This window comes from Pelophylax lessonae, assembly GCF_965119305.1.
Source record: "Pelophylax lessonae genome assembly, chromosome: 2".
Lineage (NCBI taxonomy): Eukaryota > Metazoa > Chordata > Amphibia > Anura > Ranidae > Pelophylax > Pelophylax lessonae.
Window position 1 is genome coordinate 723,910,070 of NC_138769.1, and position 16,830 is coordinate 723,926,899.

The window sequence follows — 16,830 nt, forward strand, 5'->3', positions numbered from 1 at the left end:
TTTCGGATGAAAGCAAATTTTGCATGTCATTCGGAAATCAAGGTGCCAGAGTCTGGAGGAAGACTGGGGAGAGGGAAATGCCAAAATGCCTGAAGTCCAGTGTCAAGTCCCCACAGTCAGTGATGGTCTGGGGTGCCATGTCAGCTGCTGGTGTTGGTCCACTGTGTTTTATCAAGGGCAGGGTCAATGCAGCTAGCTATCAGGAGATTTTCGAGCACTTCATGCTTCCATCTGCTGAAAAGCTTTATGGAGATGAAGATTTCATTTTTCAGCACGACCTGGCACCTGCTCACAGTGCCAAAACCACTGGTAAATGGTTTACTGACCATGGTATTACTGTGCTCAATTGGCCTGCCAACTCTCCTGACCTGAACCCCATAGAGAATCTGTGGGATGTTGTGAAGAGAAAGTTGAGAGACGCAAGACCCAACACTCTGGATGAGCTCAAGGCCGCTATCGAAGCATCCTGGGCCTCCATAACACCTCAGCAGTGCCACAGGCTGATCGCCTCCATGCCACGCCGCATTGAAGCAGTCATTTCTGCAAAAGGATTCCCGACCAAGTATTGAGTGCATAACTGAACATAATTATTTGAAGGTTGACTTTTTTTGTATTAAAAACACTTTTCTTTTATTGGTCGGATGAAATATGATAATTTTTTGAGATAGGAATTTTGGGTTTTCATGAGCTGTATGCCAAAATCATCAATATTAAAACAATAAAAGGCTTGCACTACTTCAGTTGTGTGTAATGAATCTAAAATATATGAAAGTCTAATGTTTATCAGTACATTACAGAAAATAATGAACTTTATCACAATATGCTAATTTTTTGAAAAGGACCTGTATATATATATATATATATATATATATAAAATGGAAGGTGTGCAGACCAGAGGGGGCCCAAATTGCTCCAGCTGGAGTCCAAATTGGCTCAACCAAGGGGGCGGGGGTCAGTCACAGTAATGCTGTAAATAGCAAGGAAATGCAATGAATAAAACGTAAAAGGTAAAAATAAAATCCAAAAATGTTTGTTTTGTCTGGGTACAATGTATAAGGAGTACAATGACACAGCAAAACCACAGAATATGCACGTATATACAAATACTGCATGTATAGGAGGCAATAGCCCGATAGATAAATGTCTAATAAATGCTTGTGTGGCATCTTACTAGGATCAGGTATGGTTGATAGCACTACTGAAAAAAAGAAACTAGTGCATAAAGTTAAATAAAGCCCATGCTGTAGCAATTTTGTGACTATAAAGGATAGCCAGTGAGACTGGGTATATAGAGATGAAATATAGTCATAACATAGGCTAGATGTGCATATTCGTGTATAAATGAAGGTTGGTAAATCCCATTGAAATAATGGAAACTGACCTTAAGACCGCAAACTCCAGCTGGAGCAATTTGGGCCCCCTCTGGTCTGCACACCTTCCACCACATGCTATATTTTTTATTGGATCCACTCCAAATACCAAACCTCCCACTTATTGACAAGGCTGACGATGATCTCAGTGGGTGTTGCTAATGTTCCATGTTTTTAACCTTGGCAAAACAATTGTGGTGTCCATGCATCCTTCAACCATGTAAGTGTATATAACGTTTTTACTTACAATGTTGCTCTATAGATGAACGTATGTTTATACTCAAAAACATGTTTATATGAATACTTCTTTATTATCAACAACTGCTTGTTTGCTTTGATATATTTCTTCAATACTTACAGATAAGATTATTCCCCAAAAAATCCCTGAAGAAGAGGTTCTTACCTTGAAACGTCGGATCTTGCTTGGAATAATTGGTTGAGTGATTTGCACACCCCCACATCAATATCAGTTTTGCCAGTAATTTTAATAGCTTTCAATGTTATTTGTATATGTTTATTTTTTATGATTTTTGTAATAAAACTAATATATATTTAAAATACAATTTTTTGTATATCTTTTGAGTGACCTCCAAAGTCCCACCCCAAGGGGAATTCTCAAATATGCTATATATATATATATATATATACATATACACACACACATATATACACATACTTTTTTTTTTTTTTAGAAGAAAAATGGCAATTTTTGCAATATTTATGTCAGACGGTATTTGCGCAGCGGTCTTTCAAATACAATTTTTTGGGAAGAAATACACTTTCATGATCTTAAAAAAAAAAAAAACAAAGTTAGCCCAATTTTTTGTGGAATGGCGACAAACTGCGGTACTTAAAAATCTCCATAGGTGGCGCTTTAAAAAAAAAAAAAATGTAACAAGTATGTGTTTAGAGTTACAGAGAAGGTCTAGGGCTAGAATTATTGCTGTCGCTCTAATGATCACGGCGATATCTCATTTTTATTTTTACACTGTCTCTTTAAAATTGTTTTTTTTTTTTTAAATCACTTTTAGTGGTGGTTCACACATATGTGATGTCAGACATCGCATGTGAGTCGCACCACACTGCTGTGCAAATCACATGCGATGTCTGTGCGATGCAAATTCAGCCGTACAGATTGTATGGCTGAATTCACATTGCATTCGGAACAAAGTCGGACAGGACTCTTTTTTTTTTGGTCCACACCAGAATCGGATTGCATGGGCGTTCACACCTATGCGATCCAATTCCTGCCCGAACTGACAGTTCGCACTGCGAAATGCAAACTAATCTGGGGGTGCCGTAAACTTAGTATTGACACCCCCAGCACTTCGTATATGGCAGTGTCAACTGCCTGTGAGTCGGGTGCGATGCGGGAACTGCAAGTGGATTCGCAGAGTTCCTGCATCGCACCAATGTGAACCGGCACTTCTTGCATTCAGAAGGCCGCATATTTGTGTTCTGTTGGCATGAAGGGGTTAAAGGAGACCTAAAGAACTGGAGTACAACTAAAGACATTACATTTTTTCCCCCCATTTTGGATACAGCAAAGGATCCGGTTTTTTTTGGCCATCTGTGTCCCCATTGGGAAGATTTCCCTTCACTTTGACCATCTGTGTATCAGCCACAATTCCTCCCACTGACACCAACGATGGGGCACTATCCCCCCCCACTGACACCAATGATGGGGCACTATTCCTCCCACTGACACCAATGATGGGGCACTATTCCCCCCCCCCACTGACACCAATGATGGGGCACTATTCCTGCTACTGACACCAACGATGGGGAACTATTCCCCCCCACTGACACCAACGATGGAGCACTATTCCCCCCCACTGACACCAATGATGGGGCACTATTCCTCCCACTGACACCAACGATGGAGCACTATTCCTCCCACTGACACCAACGATGGAGCACTATTCCCCCCCACTGACACCAATGATGGGGCACTATTCCCCCCCACTGACACCAATGATGGGGCACTATTCCTCCCACTGACACCAATGATGGGGCACTATTCCTCCCACTGACACCAACGATGGGGCACTATTCCTCCCACTGACACCAACGATGGGGCACTATTCCTCCCACTGACACCAATGATGGGGCATTATTCCTCCCACTGACACCAATGATGAGGCACTATTCCTTCCACTGACACCAATGATGAGGCACTTGTGACGGGAGTCACTTTGGGCATGGGGGTTGTGGACCCCAAATTCCTTTAGAGAGGTTGGGGGGCACCATGCCCAGCCTTATGGGGCTCTCTTATGTTTAAATCACCCTGCATCTGTTATGGATGCAGGGTGACCAGGAGGGTGGTGAACACCGAAAATATGGTTTGGACTACTACAAATGGGACAGTAATATTCAGGAATAATGTCGCCCTTGTAACATGAAGACTTTTGTTCCCTTGAGGTTTCTGAGCAGGAAGCCCACTGCTAATATGGTCATCCCAGGAAGTTCTGAGGAGCCGGACTGTCTAAGGTGGCTCCCCATTCAGCTATTGTCAGGTGTGCTAATGACCGCACCTGTTGTCTGCTAAGGGAGGTATTGACACAGAGTAATGTGTATTGAGGGCTCTTTCTGTGTCTGACTATTATGTACATTGATTGCCCCCTGGGGCTTCTGTCTTCTTGCATTGGTCAAAGCTATCTGACCAATCCCTGTGGACTCATTTTCAAGTCCTCATTTGCATTTCCTGGTCAAGCTATCTGACCAATCACTACTGACTCATTTTCAAGTCCTCATTTGCATTTCCTGGTCAAGCTATCTGACCAATCACTACTGACTCATTTTCAAGTCCTCATTTGCATTTCCTGGTCAAGCTATCTGACCAATCACTACTGACTCATTTTCAAGCCCTCATTTGCATGTCTGGAGAGGACCTGAATGGAAACTGCAGGTACTTTACAATTGGCCAATAGGAAAGCGGTTGTTGGGGGCAGGGTGTTCCAAATTCTGTATAAAAGTGTGCTGTGTTCTTCCAATAAATTGTCTTCCTGTTTGAACTTACATACAGCTTGCTTGGTGTTTGTTCTAATGGATTCCGGACGGCACATAGCTGTAGTTCGGATCCCGGATCCTTGGTTGACCGAACCATCAGACATTGTGATCTGCAAGCTGACTTACTAGAAACAGAGGAGTGTCGGGAGAGCGGACAGAGCGAGCAAGGGTCTCGTCACAGCACTATTCCTCCCTCTGACACCAATGATGAGGCACTATTCCTCCCACTGATACCAATGGGCTGACCCAAAAGATGTTAAGGGAAATGTAAAGTCCGGTTTCTGTAGACCTAATGTGTACTAGGTATCGACCGATTATAGGCAAAGCCGATTATCAGAGGGCCGATATTCACTTTTTTCGATATCTCGGTATCGGCCCCAGGACTTGCCGATATTACCGATATTGTTGGGACGTCATTGCGTATGTTGCGCCACGCGCCTCTGCGCACTGGGTCTAACCGTCGGGACTGGTCCGGAGTGCAACACAGCCATACAGTCACCCCCCCCCCCCACAGCAACCCGGTGCCAGCCAGCCACCCACACCCACAGGCCGTGTAACAGCCAGCCAGACACAGTTTAGGCACTGTACCAGCCAGCCACCCACAGGCACTGCACCAGCCAGCCACCCACAGGCACTGCACCAGCCAGCCATCCACAGCCCATGTGCCAGCCAGCCACCCACCACAGGGTGCCAGCCAGTCACCCACCGGCCCTGTACCAGACAGCCACCCACCACAGGATGCCAGACAGACAGCCACCCACCCACCACAGGGTGCCAGACAGACAGCCACCCACCCACCACAGGGTGCCAGACAGACAGACAGCCACCACAGGGTGCCAGACAGACAGCCACCCACCACAGGGTGCCAGACAGACAGCCACCCACCACAGGGTGCCAGACAGACAGCCACCCACCACAGGGTGCCAGACAGACAGCCACCCACCAAAGGGTGCCAGACAGACAGCCACCACAGGGTGCCAGACAGACAGCCACAGCCCATGTGCCAGACAGCCACCCACCCACAGGCCCTGTAAAAGCCACCCACCTACCACCGGGTGCCAGACAGACAGACAGCCACCCACCACAGGGTGCCAGACAGACAGACAGCCACCACAGGGTGCCAGACAGACAGCCACCACAGGGTGCCAGACAGACAGCCACCACAGGGTGCCAGACAGACAGCCACCACAGGGTGCCAGACAGACAGCCACCACAGGGTGCCAGACAGCCACCACAGGGTGCCAGACAGCCACCACAGGGTGCCAGACAGACAGCCACAGCCCATGTGCCAGACAGCCACCCACCCACAGGCCCTGTAAAAGCCACCCACCTACCACCGGGTGCCAGACAGACAGACAGACAGACAGCCACCACAGGGTGCCAGACAGCCTTGTGATTTTTTTTTTACCAAAAATATGTAGCAGAAAACAAATTGACCTAAAATGTTAAAAAATTTTGATTTTTAAATTTTTTGGGGAAAGTCATAGCAGAATGTGAAAAATAGTGTTGTATTTTTTTTTTCAGAATTGTTGCTATTTTTTTGTTTTCAGTGCAAAAAAATAAATAAAAAATAAATAAAATGCAGAGGGGAATAAATACCACCAAAAGAAAAAGCTCTATTTGTGGGGGAAAAAGGAGATCAATTTTATTTGGGTACAGCGTCGCACAACCGCGCAATTGTCCGTTATGGTAACGCAGTGCCTAGTCGCAAAATATGGCCTGGTCATTAGGAGGGGTAAATCCTTCTGGTCCAGAAGTGGTTAATATTAAAAATGTTAAACATTAACATGTTCAGTACCAGATTGGTGATAAAAATTGTCTTTATTCTTCAAAACTTTAAATGTACCAAATATCGGCCGATACCGATACATTGTGACTAAAATATCGATATCGGCTCTGAGAAAACCATAAAGGTTGATCCCTAATCCCGAATGTGTGCCCTCACCACGGTGTCCAAGGATGAAGTCATCTCCACATCTCACCTTTCCAGCCTTCCACCTAGAACTTAAAAATCACCTTTCGCATGGGCACAAGGGCAAACCTCACTGTGCTCTCTAAAACATACCTGGAGGAGGAATTATTAGCTACCTGGAAGCACTATCTTCATCGGATTTTCTCACGTGATGAACGGCGCCATATTTGCTCAGGCATCAACGTTTGTAAAAGATTAGCCCCGATCTCAAAACCCACTGCAGCAGTACTGCAAAACAACCCGACCTGAACCTGAAAGGGAATGTGTAGCCAAAACTAGGATTTTCAGCTTTGGATAATGGATGGGATGAGTAGAATGTCTATCTTTGTGTTCTTTACTTCCTGTCCCGCAGACACAACAGGAAGTGACCGCAATTCCCCTCCTGGACAGCTGATACAGGGGACAATGGTCGCCAGGACAAAATAGGGATGTCCCCCCCCCCCCTCTGGATTTTGGGATATTATTCCTACCAGTTTCCCCCCCCCTTCAGACTCCGGGGTAATAATTTTATTAGCCCCCCCCCCCTCCAAATTCCAGGGTTTTAATTCTACCAGACTACCCACTCTGAAGTCTGGGGTATAAATTCTACCAGCCCCCCCCTTCTGTACTCAGGGGGTATTATTTCTACCAGCCTCTGTACTCTGGGGTATAAATTCTACCAACACCCCCTCTCCTCTGTGGACTCTGGGGTATTAATTCTACCAGCCCCCCCCCCCCCTTCTGTACTCAGGGGGTATTCATTCTACCAGCAACCCCCCCCCCTCTGTACTCAGGGGGTATTCATTCTACCAGCAACCCCCCCCCCCTCTGTACTCTGGGGTATTAATTCTACCAGCAACCCCCCCCCTCTGTACTCTGGGGTATTAATTCTACCAGCAACCCCCCCCCCTCTGTACGCTGGGGTATTAATTCTACGAAACCCCCCCCCTCTGTACTCTGGGGTATTAATTCTACCAGCAACCCCCCCCCTCTGTACGCTGGGGTATTAATTCTACCAGCAAACCCCCCCCCCCTCTGTACTCTGGGGTATTAATTCTACCAGCAACCCCCCCCCTCTGTACTCTGGGGTATTAATTCTACCAGAAACCCCCCCCTCTGTACTCTGGGGTATTAATTCTACCAGCAACTCCCCCCTCTGTACTCTGGGTTATTAATTCTACCAGCAAACCCCCCCCCTCTGTACTCTGGGGTATTAATTCTACCAGCAAACCCCCCCCCTCTGTACTCTGGGGTATTAATTCTACCAGCAACCCCCCCTCTGTACTCTGGGGTATTAATTCTACCAGCAACCCCCCCTCTGTACTCTGGGGTATTAATTCTACCAGCAACCCCCCCCCCCTCTGTACTCTGGGGTATTAATTCTACCAGCAAACCCCCCCCCCCTCTGTACTCTGGGGTATTAATTCTACCAGCAAACCCCCCCCCTCTGTACTCTGGGGTATTAATTCTACCAGCAACCCCCCCCCCCTCTGTACTCTGGGGTATTAATTCTACCAGCAAACCCCCCCCCCTCTGTACTCTGGGGTATTAATTCTACCAGCAACCCCCCCCCCCCCTCTGTACTCTGGGGTATTAATTCTACCAGCAACCCCCCTCTGTACTCTGGGATATTAATTCTATCAGCAACCCCCCCCCCCCTCTGTACTCTGGGGTATTAATTCTACCAGCAACCCCCCCCCCCCTTATTTCTACCAGCCTCTGTAGTCTGGGGTATTAATTCTACCAGTCCCCCCCTCCATACTCAGAAGTATCCCCCCAGTCCACCCACTCTGAAGTCTGGGGTATTAATTCTACCAGCAACCCCCCTCTGTACTTTAGGGTATTAATTCTACCAGTCATTCCATTCCATGATAGGCGATAGTGATTATTGGGAGGTAACAGTGATCACTGCTAGGCGATAGGGATTATTGGAAGGTAACAGTGATCACTGCTAGGCGATAGTGGTGAAGGGTCAGTGTTGGTGGGGTAGGTGAAGGGTAAATATTGGGTAAATATTGGGTAGTAGGTGAAGGGTCAGTGTTGGTGGGGGTAGGTGAAGGGTCAGTGTTGGTGGTAGGTGAAGGGTCAGTGTTGGTGGGGTAGGTGAATGGTCAGTGTTGGTGGGGTAGGTGAAGGGTCAGTGTTGGTGGGGTAGGTGAAGGGTAAATGTTGGGGGTAGGTGAAGGGTCAGTGTTGGTGGAGTAGGTGAAGGGCCAATGTTGGTGAGGTAGGTGAAGGGTCAATGTTGGTGAGGTAGGTGAAGGGTCAGTGTTGGTGGAGTAGGTGAAGGGTCAGTGTTGGTGGAGTAGGTGAAGGGTCAGTGTTGGTGGAGTAGGTGAAGGGCCAATGTTGGTGAGGTAGGTGAAGGGTCAGTGTTGGTGAGGTAGGTGAAGGGTCAGTGTTGGTGGAGTAGGTGAAGGGTCAGTGTTGGTGAGGTAGGTGAAGGGTCAGTGTTGGTGAGGTAGGTGAAGGGTCAGTGTTGGTGGGAGTAGGTGAAGGGTCAGTGTTGGTGGGAGTAGGTGAAGGGTCAGTGTTGGTGGGAGTAGGTGAAGGGTCAGTGTTGGTGGGAGTAGGTGAAGGGTCAGTGTTGGTGGGAGTAGGTGAAGGGTCAGTGTTGGTGGGGTAGGTGAAGGGTCAGTGTTGGTGGAGTAGGTGAAGGGTCGGTGTTGGTGGGGTAGGTGAAGGGTCAGTGTTGGTGGGGTAGGTGAAGGGTCAGTGTTGGTGGGGTAGGTGAAGGGTCAGTGTTGGTGGGGTAGGTGAAGGGTCGGTGTTGGTGGGGTAGGTGAAGGGTCAGTGTTGGTGGGGTAGGTGAAGGGTCAATGTTGGGGGTAGGTGAAGGGTCAGTGTTGGTGGGGTAGGTGAAGGGTCAATGTTGGTGAGGTAGGTGAAGGGTGAATATTGGGAGTAGGTGAAGGGTCAGTGTTGGTGGAGTAAGTGAAGGGTCAGTGTTGGTGAGGTAGGTGAAGGGTGAATATTGGGAGTAGGTGAAGGGTCAGTGTTGGTGGAGTAGGTGAAGGGTCAGTGTTGGTGGAGTAGGTGAAGGGTCAATGTTGGTGAGGTAGGTGAAGGGTGAATATTGGGAGTAGGTGAAGGGTCAGTGTTGGTGGAGTAGGTGAAGGGTCAGTGTTGGTGAGGTAGGTGAAGGGTGAAGATTGGGAGTAGGTGAAGGGTCAGTGTTGGTGGAGTAGGTGAAGGGTCAGTGTTGGTGGAGTAGGTGAAGGGTCAGTGTTGGTGGAGTAGGTGAAGGGTCAGTGTTGGTGGAGTAGGTGAAGGGTCAGTGTTGGTGGAGTAGGTGAAGGGTCAGTGTTGGTGAGGTAGGTGAAGGGTCAGTGTTGGTGGAGTAGGTGAAGGGTCAATGTTGGGGGTAGGTGAAGGGTCAGTGTTGGTGGAGTAGGTGAAGGATCAGTGTTGGTGGGGTAGGTGAAGGGTCAATGTTGGGGGTAGGTGAAGGGTCAGTGTTGGTGGAGTAGGTGAAGGGTCAGTGTTGGTGGAGTAGGTGAAGGGTGAATATTGGGAGTAGGTGAAGGGTCAGTGTTGGTGGAGTAAGTGAAGGGTCAGTGTTGGTGAGGTAGGTGAAGGGTGAATATTGGGAGTAGGTGAAGGGTCAGTGTTGGTGGAGTAGGTGAAGGGTCAGTGTTGGTGGAGTAGGTGAAGGGTCAATGTTGGTGAGGTAGGTGAAGGGTGAATATTGGGAGTAGGTGAAGGGTCAGTGTTGGTGGAGTAGGTGAAGGGTCAGTGTTGGTGAGGTAGGTGAAGGGTGAAGATTGGGAGTAGGTGAAGGGTCAGTGTTGGTGGAGTAGGTGAAGGGTCAGTGTTGGTGGAGTAGGTGAAGGGTCAGTGTTGGTGGAGTAGGTGAAGGGTCAGTGTTGGTGGAGTAGGTGAAGGGTCAGTGTTGGTGAGGTAGGTGAAGGGTCAGTGTTGGTGAGGTAGGTGAAGGGTCAGTGTTGGGGGTAGGTGAAGGGTCAGTGTTGGTGGAGTAGGTGAAGGGTCAGTGTTGGTGGGGTAGGTGAAGGGTCAGTGTTGGGGGTAGGTGAAGGGTCAGTGTTGGTGGAGTAGGTGAAGGGTGAATATTGGGAGTAGGTGAAGGGTCAGTGTTGGTGGAGTAAGTGAAGGGTCAGTGTTGGTGAGGTAGGTGAAGGGTGAATATTGGGAGTAGGTGAAGGGTCAGTGTTGGTGGAGTAGGTGAAGGGTCAGTGTTGGTGGAGTAGGTGAAGGGTCAATGTTGGTGAGGTAGGTGAAGGGTGAATATTGGGAGTAGGTGAAGGGTCAGTGTTGGTGGAGTAGGTGAAGGGTCAGTGTTGGTGAGGTAGGTGAAGGGTCAGTGTTGGTGGAGTAGGTGAAGGGTCAATGTTGGGGGTAGGTGAAGGGTCAGTGTTGGTGGAGTAGGTGAAGGATCAGTGTTGGTGGGGTAGGTGAAGGGTCAATGTTGGGGGTAGGTGAAGGGTCAGTGTTGGTGGAGTAAGTGAAGGGTCAGTGTTGGTGAGGTAGGTGAAGGGTGAATATTGGGAGTAGGTGAAGGGTCAGTGTTGGTGGAGTAGGTGAAGGGTCAGTGTTGGTGGAGTAGGTGAAGGGTCAATGTTGGTGAGGTAGGTGAAGGGTGAATATTGGGAGTAGGTGAAGGGTCAGTGTTGGTGGAGTAGGTGAAGGGTCAGTGTTGGTGAGGTAGGTGAAGGGTGAAGATTGGGAGTAGGTGAAGGGTCAGTGTTGGTGGAGTAGGTGAAGGGTCAGTGTTGGTGGAGTAGGTGAAGGGTCAGTGTTGGTGGAGTAGGTGAAGGGTCAGTGTTGGTGAGGTAGGTGAAGGGTCAGTGTTGGTGGAGTAGGCGAAGGGTCAATGTTGGGGGTAGGTGAAGGGTCAGTGTTGGTGGAGTAGGTGAAGGGTCAGTGTTGGTGGGGTAGGTGAAGGGTCAATGTTGGGGGTAGGTGAAGGGTCAGTGTTGGTGGAGTAGGTGAAGGGTCAGTGTTGGTGGAGTAGGTGAAGGGTGAATATTGGGAGTAGGTGAAGGGTCAGTGTTGGTGGAGTAAGTGAAGGGTCAGTGTTGGTGAGGTAGGTGAAGGGTGAATATTGGGAGTAGGTGAAGGGTCAGTGTTGGTGGAGTAGGTGAAGGGTCAGTGTTGGTGGAGTAGGTGAAGGGTCAATGTTGGTGAGGTAGGTGAAGGGTGAATATTGGGAGTAGGTGAAGGGTCAGTGTTGGTGGAGTAGGTGAAGGGTCAGTGTTGGTGAGGTAGGTGAAGGGTGAAGATTGGGAGTAGGTGAAGGGTCAGTGTTGGTGGAGTAGGTGAAGGGTCAGTGTTGGTGGAGTAGGTGAAGGGTCAGTGTTGGTGGAGTAGGTGAAGGGTCAGTGTTGGTGAGGTAGGTGAAGGGTCAGTGTTGGTGGAGTAGGTGAAGGGTCAATGTTGGGGGTAGGTGAAGGGTCACTGTTGGTGGAGTAGGTGAAGGGTCACTGTTGGTGGGGTAGGTGAAGGGTCAATGTTGGTGGAGTAGGTGAAGGGTCAGTGTTGGTGGAGTAGGTGAAGGGTCAGTGTTGGTGGAGTAGGTGAAGGGTCAGTGTTGGTGGAGTAGGTGAAGGGTCAGTGTTGGTGGAGTAGGTGAAGGGTCAGTGTTGGTGGAGTAGGTGAAGGGTCAGTGTTGGTGGGGTAGGTGAAGGGTCAATGTTGGGGGTAGGTGAAGGGTCAGTGTTGGTGGAGTAGGTGAAGGGTCAGTGTTGGTGGAGTAGGTGAAGGGTCGGTGTTGGTGGGGTAGGTGAAGGGTCAGTGTTGGTGGGGTAGGTGAAGGGTCAGTGTTGGTGGGGTAGGTGAAGGGTCAGTGTTGGTGGGGTAGGTGAAGGGTCGGTGTTGGGGGGGTAGGTGAAGGGTCAGTGTTGGGGGGGTGAAGGATGAATGTTAGAGGGTAAGTAAAGGGTAAATGTTGAGGGGGGGGGGGGTATGTGAAGGGATGGAGGAAGGGACAGGTCGAATGTTAGTATTAGGGATAGGTGACAGTTGGAGGACGAAGGTGAAATTAATGCTTGCACCAATTTTCCAGCACCAAAATCTGACCTCCCAACCAATTAGATTTTTTGCTATATAACCAGAAGAGATCCCAGTGCTGGGACCTCGGTGATAATCTGTGAAGGACGGGAAGTGTCGGAGTAACAGGATCTATACAAAGCCTCTATACAGCAGACAAGGCAACTGTAGACATTTCCAGCAAAGTATTTCAAGCCCAACTCAATGTTCCAATGAAATCAGCAGAACACAATCCAGGAGCATCAAATCTAAGAGCTTGCAGAGTCTTACCACTTGTTTTCTTTAGAAAGCAGCCACAGTGCGAGTAGAAAAGTCTGTCTCCTGCCAGCATGTTGTACAGAAGGTCTCTTGCTCTCAGTGTGGAAGCAGTGGGCTCTCTACAGAGGTGACAACCTCCTGCTGAGTCAGAGCTCTCCAATCAGCATGGAAACTTGACATTTACTACAGGGGGTCAGGGCTCGAACCCTGACACCATGAGCAAGGGTCCTTCTACACAGCATGCTGGCCGATGACACGGTACAATAACTTTTTATATAAATCACTACATATTCATCACACACATCAGATCTATGGGATAATGGGATCTACTCCGGATCTCTCACTGACCCTCTGTGTATACTGGCTGCAGAGGGAATATTGGGGATCAGTGATCCAGCCTGGCAAGAGACTGTTCCTCTGATTCCTTCATCTGATCCCTGCACTGCCATCATCTGATCCCTGATTTGTCATCATCTGATCCCTGCACTGCCATCATCTGATCCCTGCACTGCCATCAGATCCCTGATCTGTCATCATCTGATCCCTGATCTGTCATCATCTGATCCCTGCACTGCCATCAGATCCCTGATCGGTCATCATCCGATCCCTGCACTGCCATCAGATCCCTGATCCATCATCATCTGATCCCTGCACTACCATCAGATCCCTGATCCGTCATCATCTGATCCCTGCACTACCATCAGATCCCTGATCTGTCATCATCTGATACCGGCACTACCATCAGATCCCTGATCTGTCATCATCTGATCCCTGATCGGTCATCATCCGATCCCTGCACTGCCATCAGATCCCTGATCCATCATCATCTGATCCCTGCACTACCATCAGATCCCTGATCCATCATCATCTGATCCCTGCACTGCCATCAGATCCCTGAGCTGTCATTATCCGATCCCTGATCTGTCAACGTGTGATCCCTGCACCATCATCAGATCCCTAAACTGTCATCATCTGATCCCTGCACTGCCATCAGATCCGTGATCCATCATCATCTGATCCCTGCACTACCATCAGATCCCTGAGCTGTCATTATCTCCCGTTATCTCATCTCTCTCCCGTTATCTCATCCCTCTCTCCCGTTATCTCATCCCTCTCCCGTTATCTCATCCCTCTCCCCCGTTATCTCATCTCTCTCCCGTTATCTCATCCCTCTCCCGTTATCTCATCTCTCTCCCGTTATCTCATCTCTCTCCCGTTATCTCATCTCTCTCCCGTTATCTCATTCCTCTCTCCCGTTATCTCATTCCTCTCTCCCGTTATCTCATCTCTCTCCCGTTATCTCATCCCTCTCCCGTTATCTCATCCCTCTCCCGTTATCTCATCCCTCTCTCTCCCCCGTTATCTCATCTCTCTCTCCCGTTATCTCATCTCTCTCCCGTTATCTCATCCCTCTCCCGTTATCTCATCCCTCTCTCTCCCCCGTTATCTCATCCCTCTCCCGTTATCTCATCCCTCTCTCTCCCCCGTTATCTCATCTCTCTCTCCCGTTATCTCATCTCTCTCCCGTTATCTCATCCCACTCTCCCGTTATCTCATCTCTCTCTCCCGTTATCTCATCTCTCTCCCGTTATCTCATCTCTCTCTCCCGTTATCTCATCCCTCTCTCCCGTTATCTCATCCCTCTCTCCCGTTATCTCATCCCTCTCTCCCGTTATCTCATCCCTCTCTCCCGTTATCTCATCCCTCCTCTCCCGTTATCTCATCCCTCCTCTCCCGTTATCTCATCCCCCTCCCGTCATCTCATCTCTCTCCCGTTATCTCATCTCTCTCCCGTTATCTCATCATTATCATTATGTCATCATCCGATCCCTGCACTGCCATCAGATCCCTGAGCTGTCATTATCTCCTGTTATCTCATCTCTCTCCCCCGTTAACACATCCCTCTCCCGTTATCTCATCTCTCTCTCCCGTTATCTCATCTCTCTCTCCCGTTATCTCATCTCTCTCTCCCGTTATCTCATCCCTCTCTCCCATTATTACATCCCTCTCCCGTTATCTCTTCTCTCTCCCGTTATCTCATCTCTCTCCCGTTATCTCATCCCTCTCTCCCGTTATCTCATCTCTCTCCCGATATCTCTTCTCTCTCCCGTTATCACATCCCTCTCCCGTTATCTCATCTCTCTCTCCCGTTATCTCATCTCTCTCTCCCGTTATCTCATCTCTCTCTCCCGTTATCTCTTCTCTCTCCCGTTATCTCATCCCTCTCTCCCGTTATCTCATCCCTCTCTCCCGTTATCTCATCCCTCTCTCGTTATCTCATCCCTCTCCCGTTATCTCATCCCTCTCTCCCGTTATCTCATCCCTCTCTCGTTATCTCATCCCTCTCCCGTTATCTCATCCCTCTCCCGTTATCTCATCCCCCTCTCTCTCCCGTTATCTCATCTCTCACCCGTTATCTCATCTCTCTCTCCCGTTATCTCATCTCTCACCCGTTATCTCATCTCTCTCTCCCGTTATCTCATCTCTCTCTCCCGTTATCTCATCTCTCTCTCCCGTTATCTCTTCTCTCTCCCGTTATCTCATCCCTCTCTCGTTATCTCATCCCTCTCCCGTTATCTCATCCCTCTCCCGTTATCTCATCCCTCCTCTCCCGTTATCTCATCCCTCTCCCGTTATCTCATCCCTCCTCTCCCGTTATCTCATCCCTCTCCCGTTATCTCATCCCCCTCTCTCCCCCGTTATCTCATCTCTCTCTCCCGTTATCTCATCCCTCTCCCGTTATCTCATCCCTCCTCTCCCGTTATCTCATCCCTCTCCCGTTATCTCATCCCCCTCTCTCCCCCGTTATCTCATCCCTCTCTCCCGTTATCTCATCCCTCTCTCCCGTTATCTCATCCCTCTCCCGTTATCTCATCCCTCTCCCCCGTTATCTCATCTCTCTCTCCCGTTATCTCATCTCTCTCTCTCCCGTTATCTCATCTCTCTCCCGTTATCTCATCCCTCTCCCGTTATCACATTAATACAATTTCTCTGAACGGATCAGCCACCTGTCAGTCAGTCGGTCGGTCGGTGAGTGTATGTGTCGGTCGGTCGGAGTTTGGTACTCACGCGGTCGGGCTCTGGCTTGTGTGTTGGCAGCGATGCAGAGCAGAGAAATCGCTCCGATGAGGACGGCCATCTCCCGGATCTCCCCGTACATCCTCCCCGGTACCGGCACACTGCGAGCGGAGCCCGGACTACTGATCCCCCCCAACCACACTGCACAGGAGCTCCCCCTACAGGACCGCACCGGCACTGACCTCCTCCGATCACTGAGCGCCGCACACACAGCGAGCCCGACTATAAGAGCGCTGCCTGGGAGAGACAGCGTGACTCCGCTACGTCATGGTATGGGGAGAGGGCGACACCTACAGGACATCACCGGCACTGCATACTATATACTGCTGTACCACCGATACCTACTATATACACTGATATCCTATACACTGACATCTCATACACTGATATCACACTGACATCTACTATACACTGATATCCTATATACTGATATCACTGACATCTACTATACACTGATATCACTGACATCTACTATACACTGTTATCACTGACATCTACTATACACTGATATCTACTAAACACTGACACTTCATACACTGATATCACACTGACATCTACTATACACTGATATCCTATACACTGACATCTACTATATACACTGACACCTCATACACTGATATCACACTGACATCTACTATACACTGATATCACTGACATCTACTATACACTGACATCTACTATACACTGATATCACTGACATCTACTATACACTGATATCCTATACACTGATATCCTATACACTGATATCATTGACATCTACTATACACTGGCATCTACTATACACTGATATCACTGACATCTACTATACACTGATATCCTATACACTGACATCTACTATACACTGTCACTTCATACACTGATATTACTGACATCACATACACTGATATCACTGACATCCCATACACTGATATCCCTGACATCCCATACACTGATACCATTGACACCCCGTACACTGATATCACTGACACCCCGTACACTGATATCCCTGACATCCCGTACACTGATATCCCTGACACCCTATACACTGATATCAATGACACCCCCATACACAGATATCACTGACACCCCATACACTGATATCACTGACACCTCATACCCTGATATCACTGACACCTCATACACTGATATCACTGACATCTGATACACCGGCAATGAGTG

General features: G+C 48.7%; 1 protein-coding gene across 1 annotated transcript in view; it reads right to left on the reverse strand.

Moving 5' to 3' along the window:
* CHRDL2 (chordin like 2) overlaps positions 1-15,838 on the reverse strand; it is a 166,501-nt gene extending 150,663 nt beyond the window's left edge. The window contains exon 1 of the mRNA XM_082244745.1: positions 15,664-15,838. Within this exon, the coding sequence (XP_082100871.1) occupies positions 15,664-15,754 (91 nt within the window). The 5' untranslated portion in view covers positions 15,755-15,838. The remainder of the gene's footprint in view (positions 1-15,663) is intronic.
* Positions 15,839-16,830: the final 992 nt, after the last annotated feature.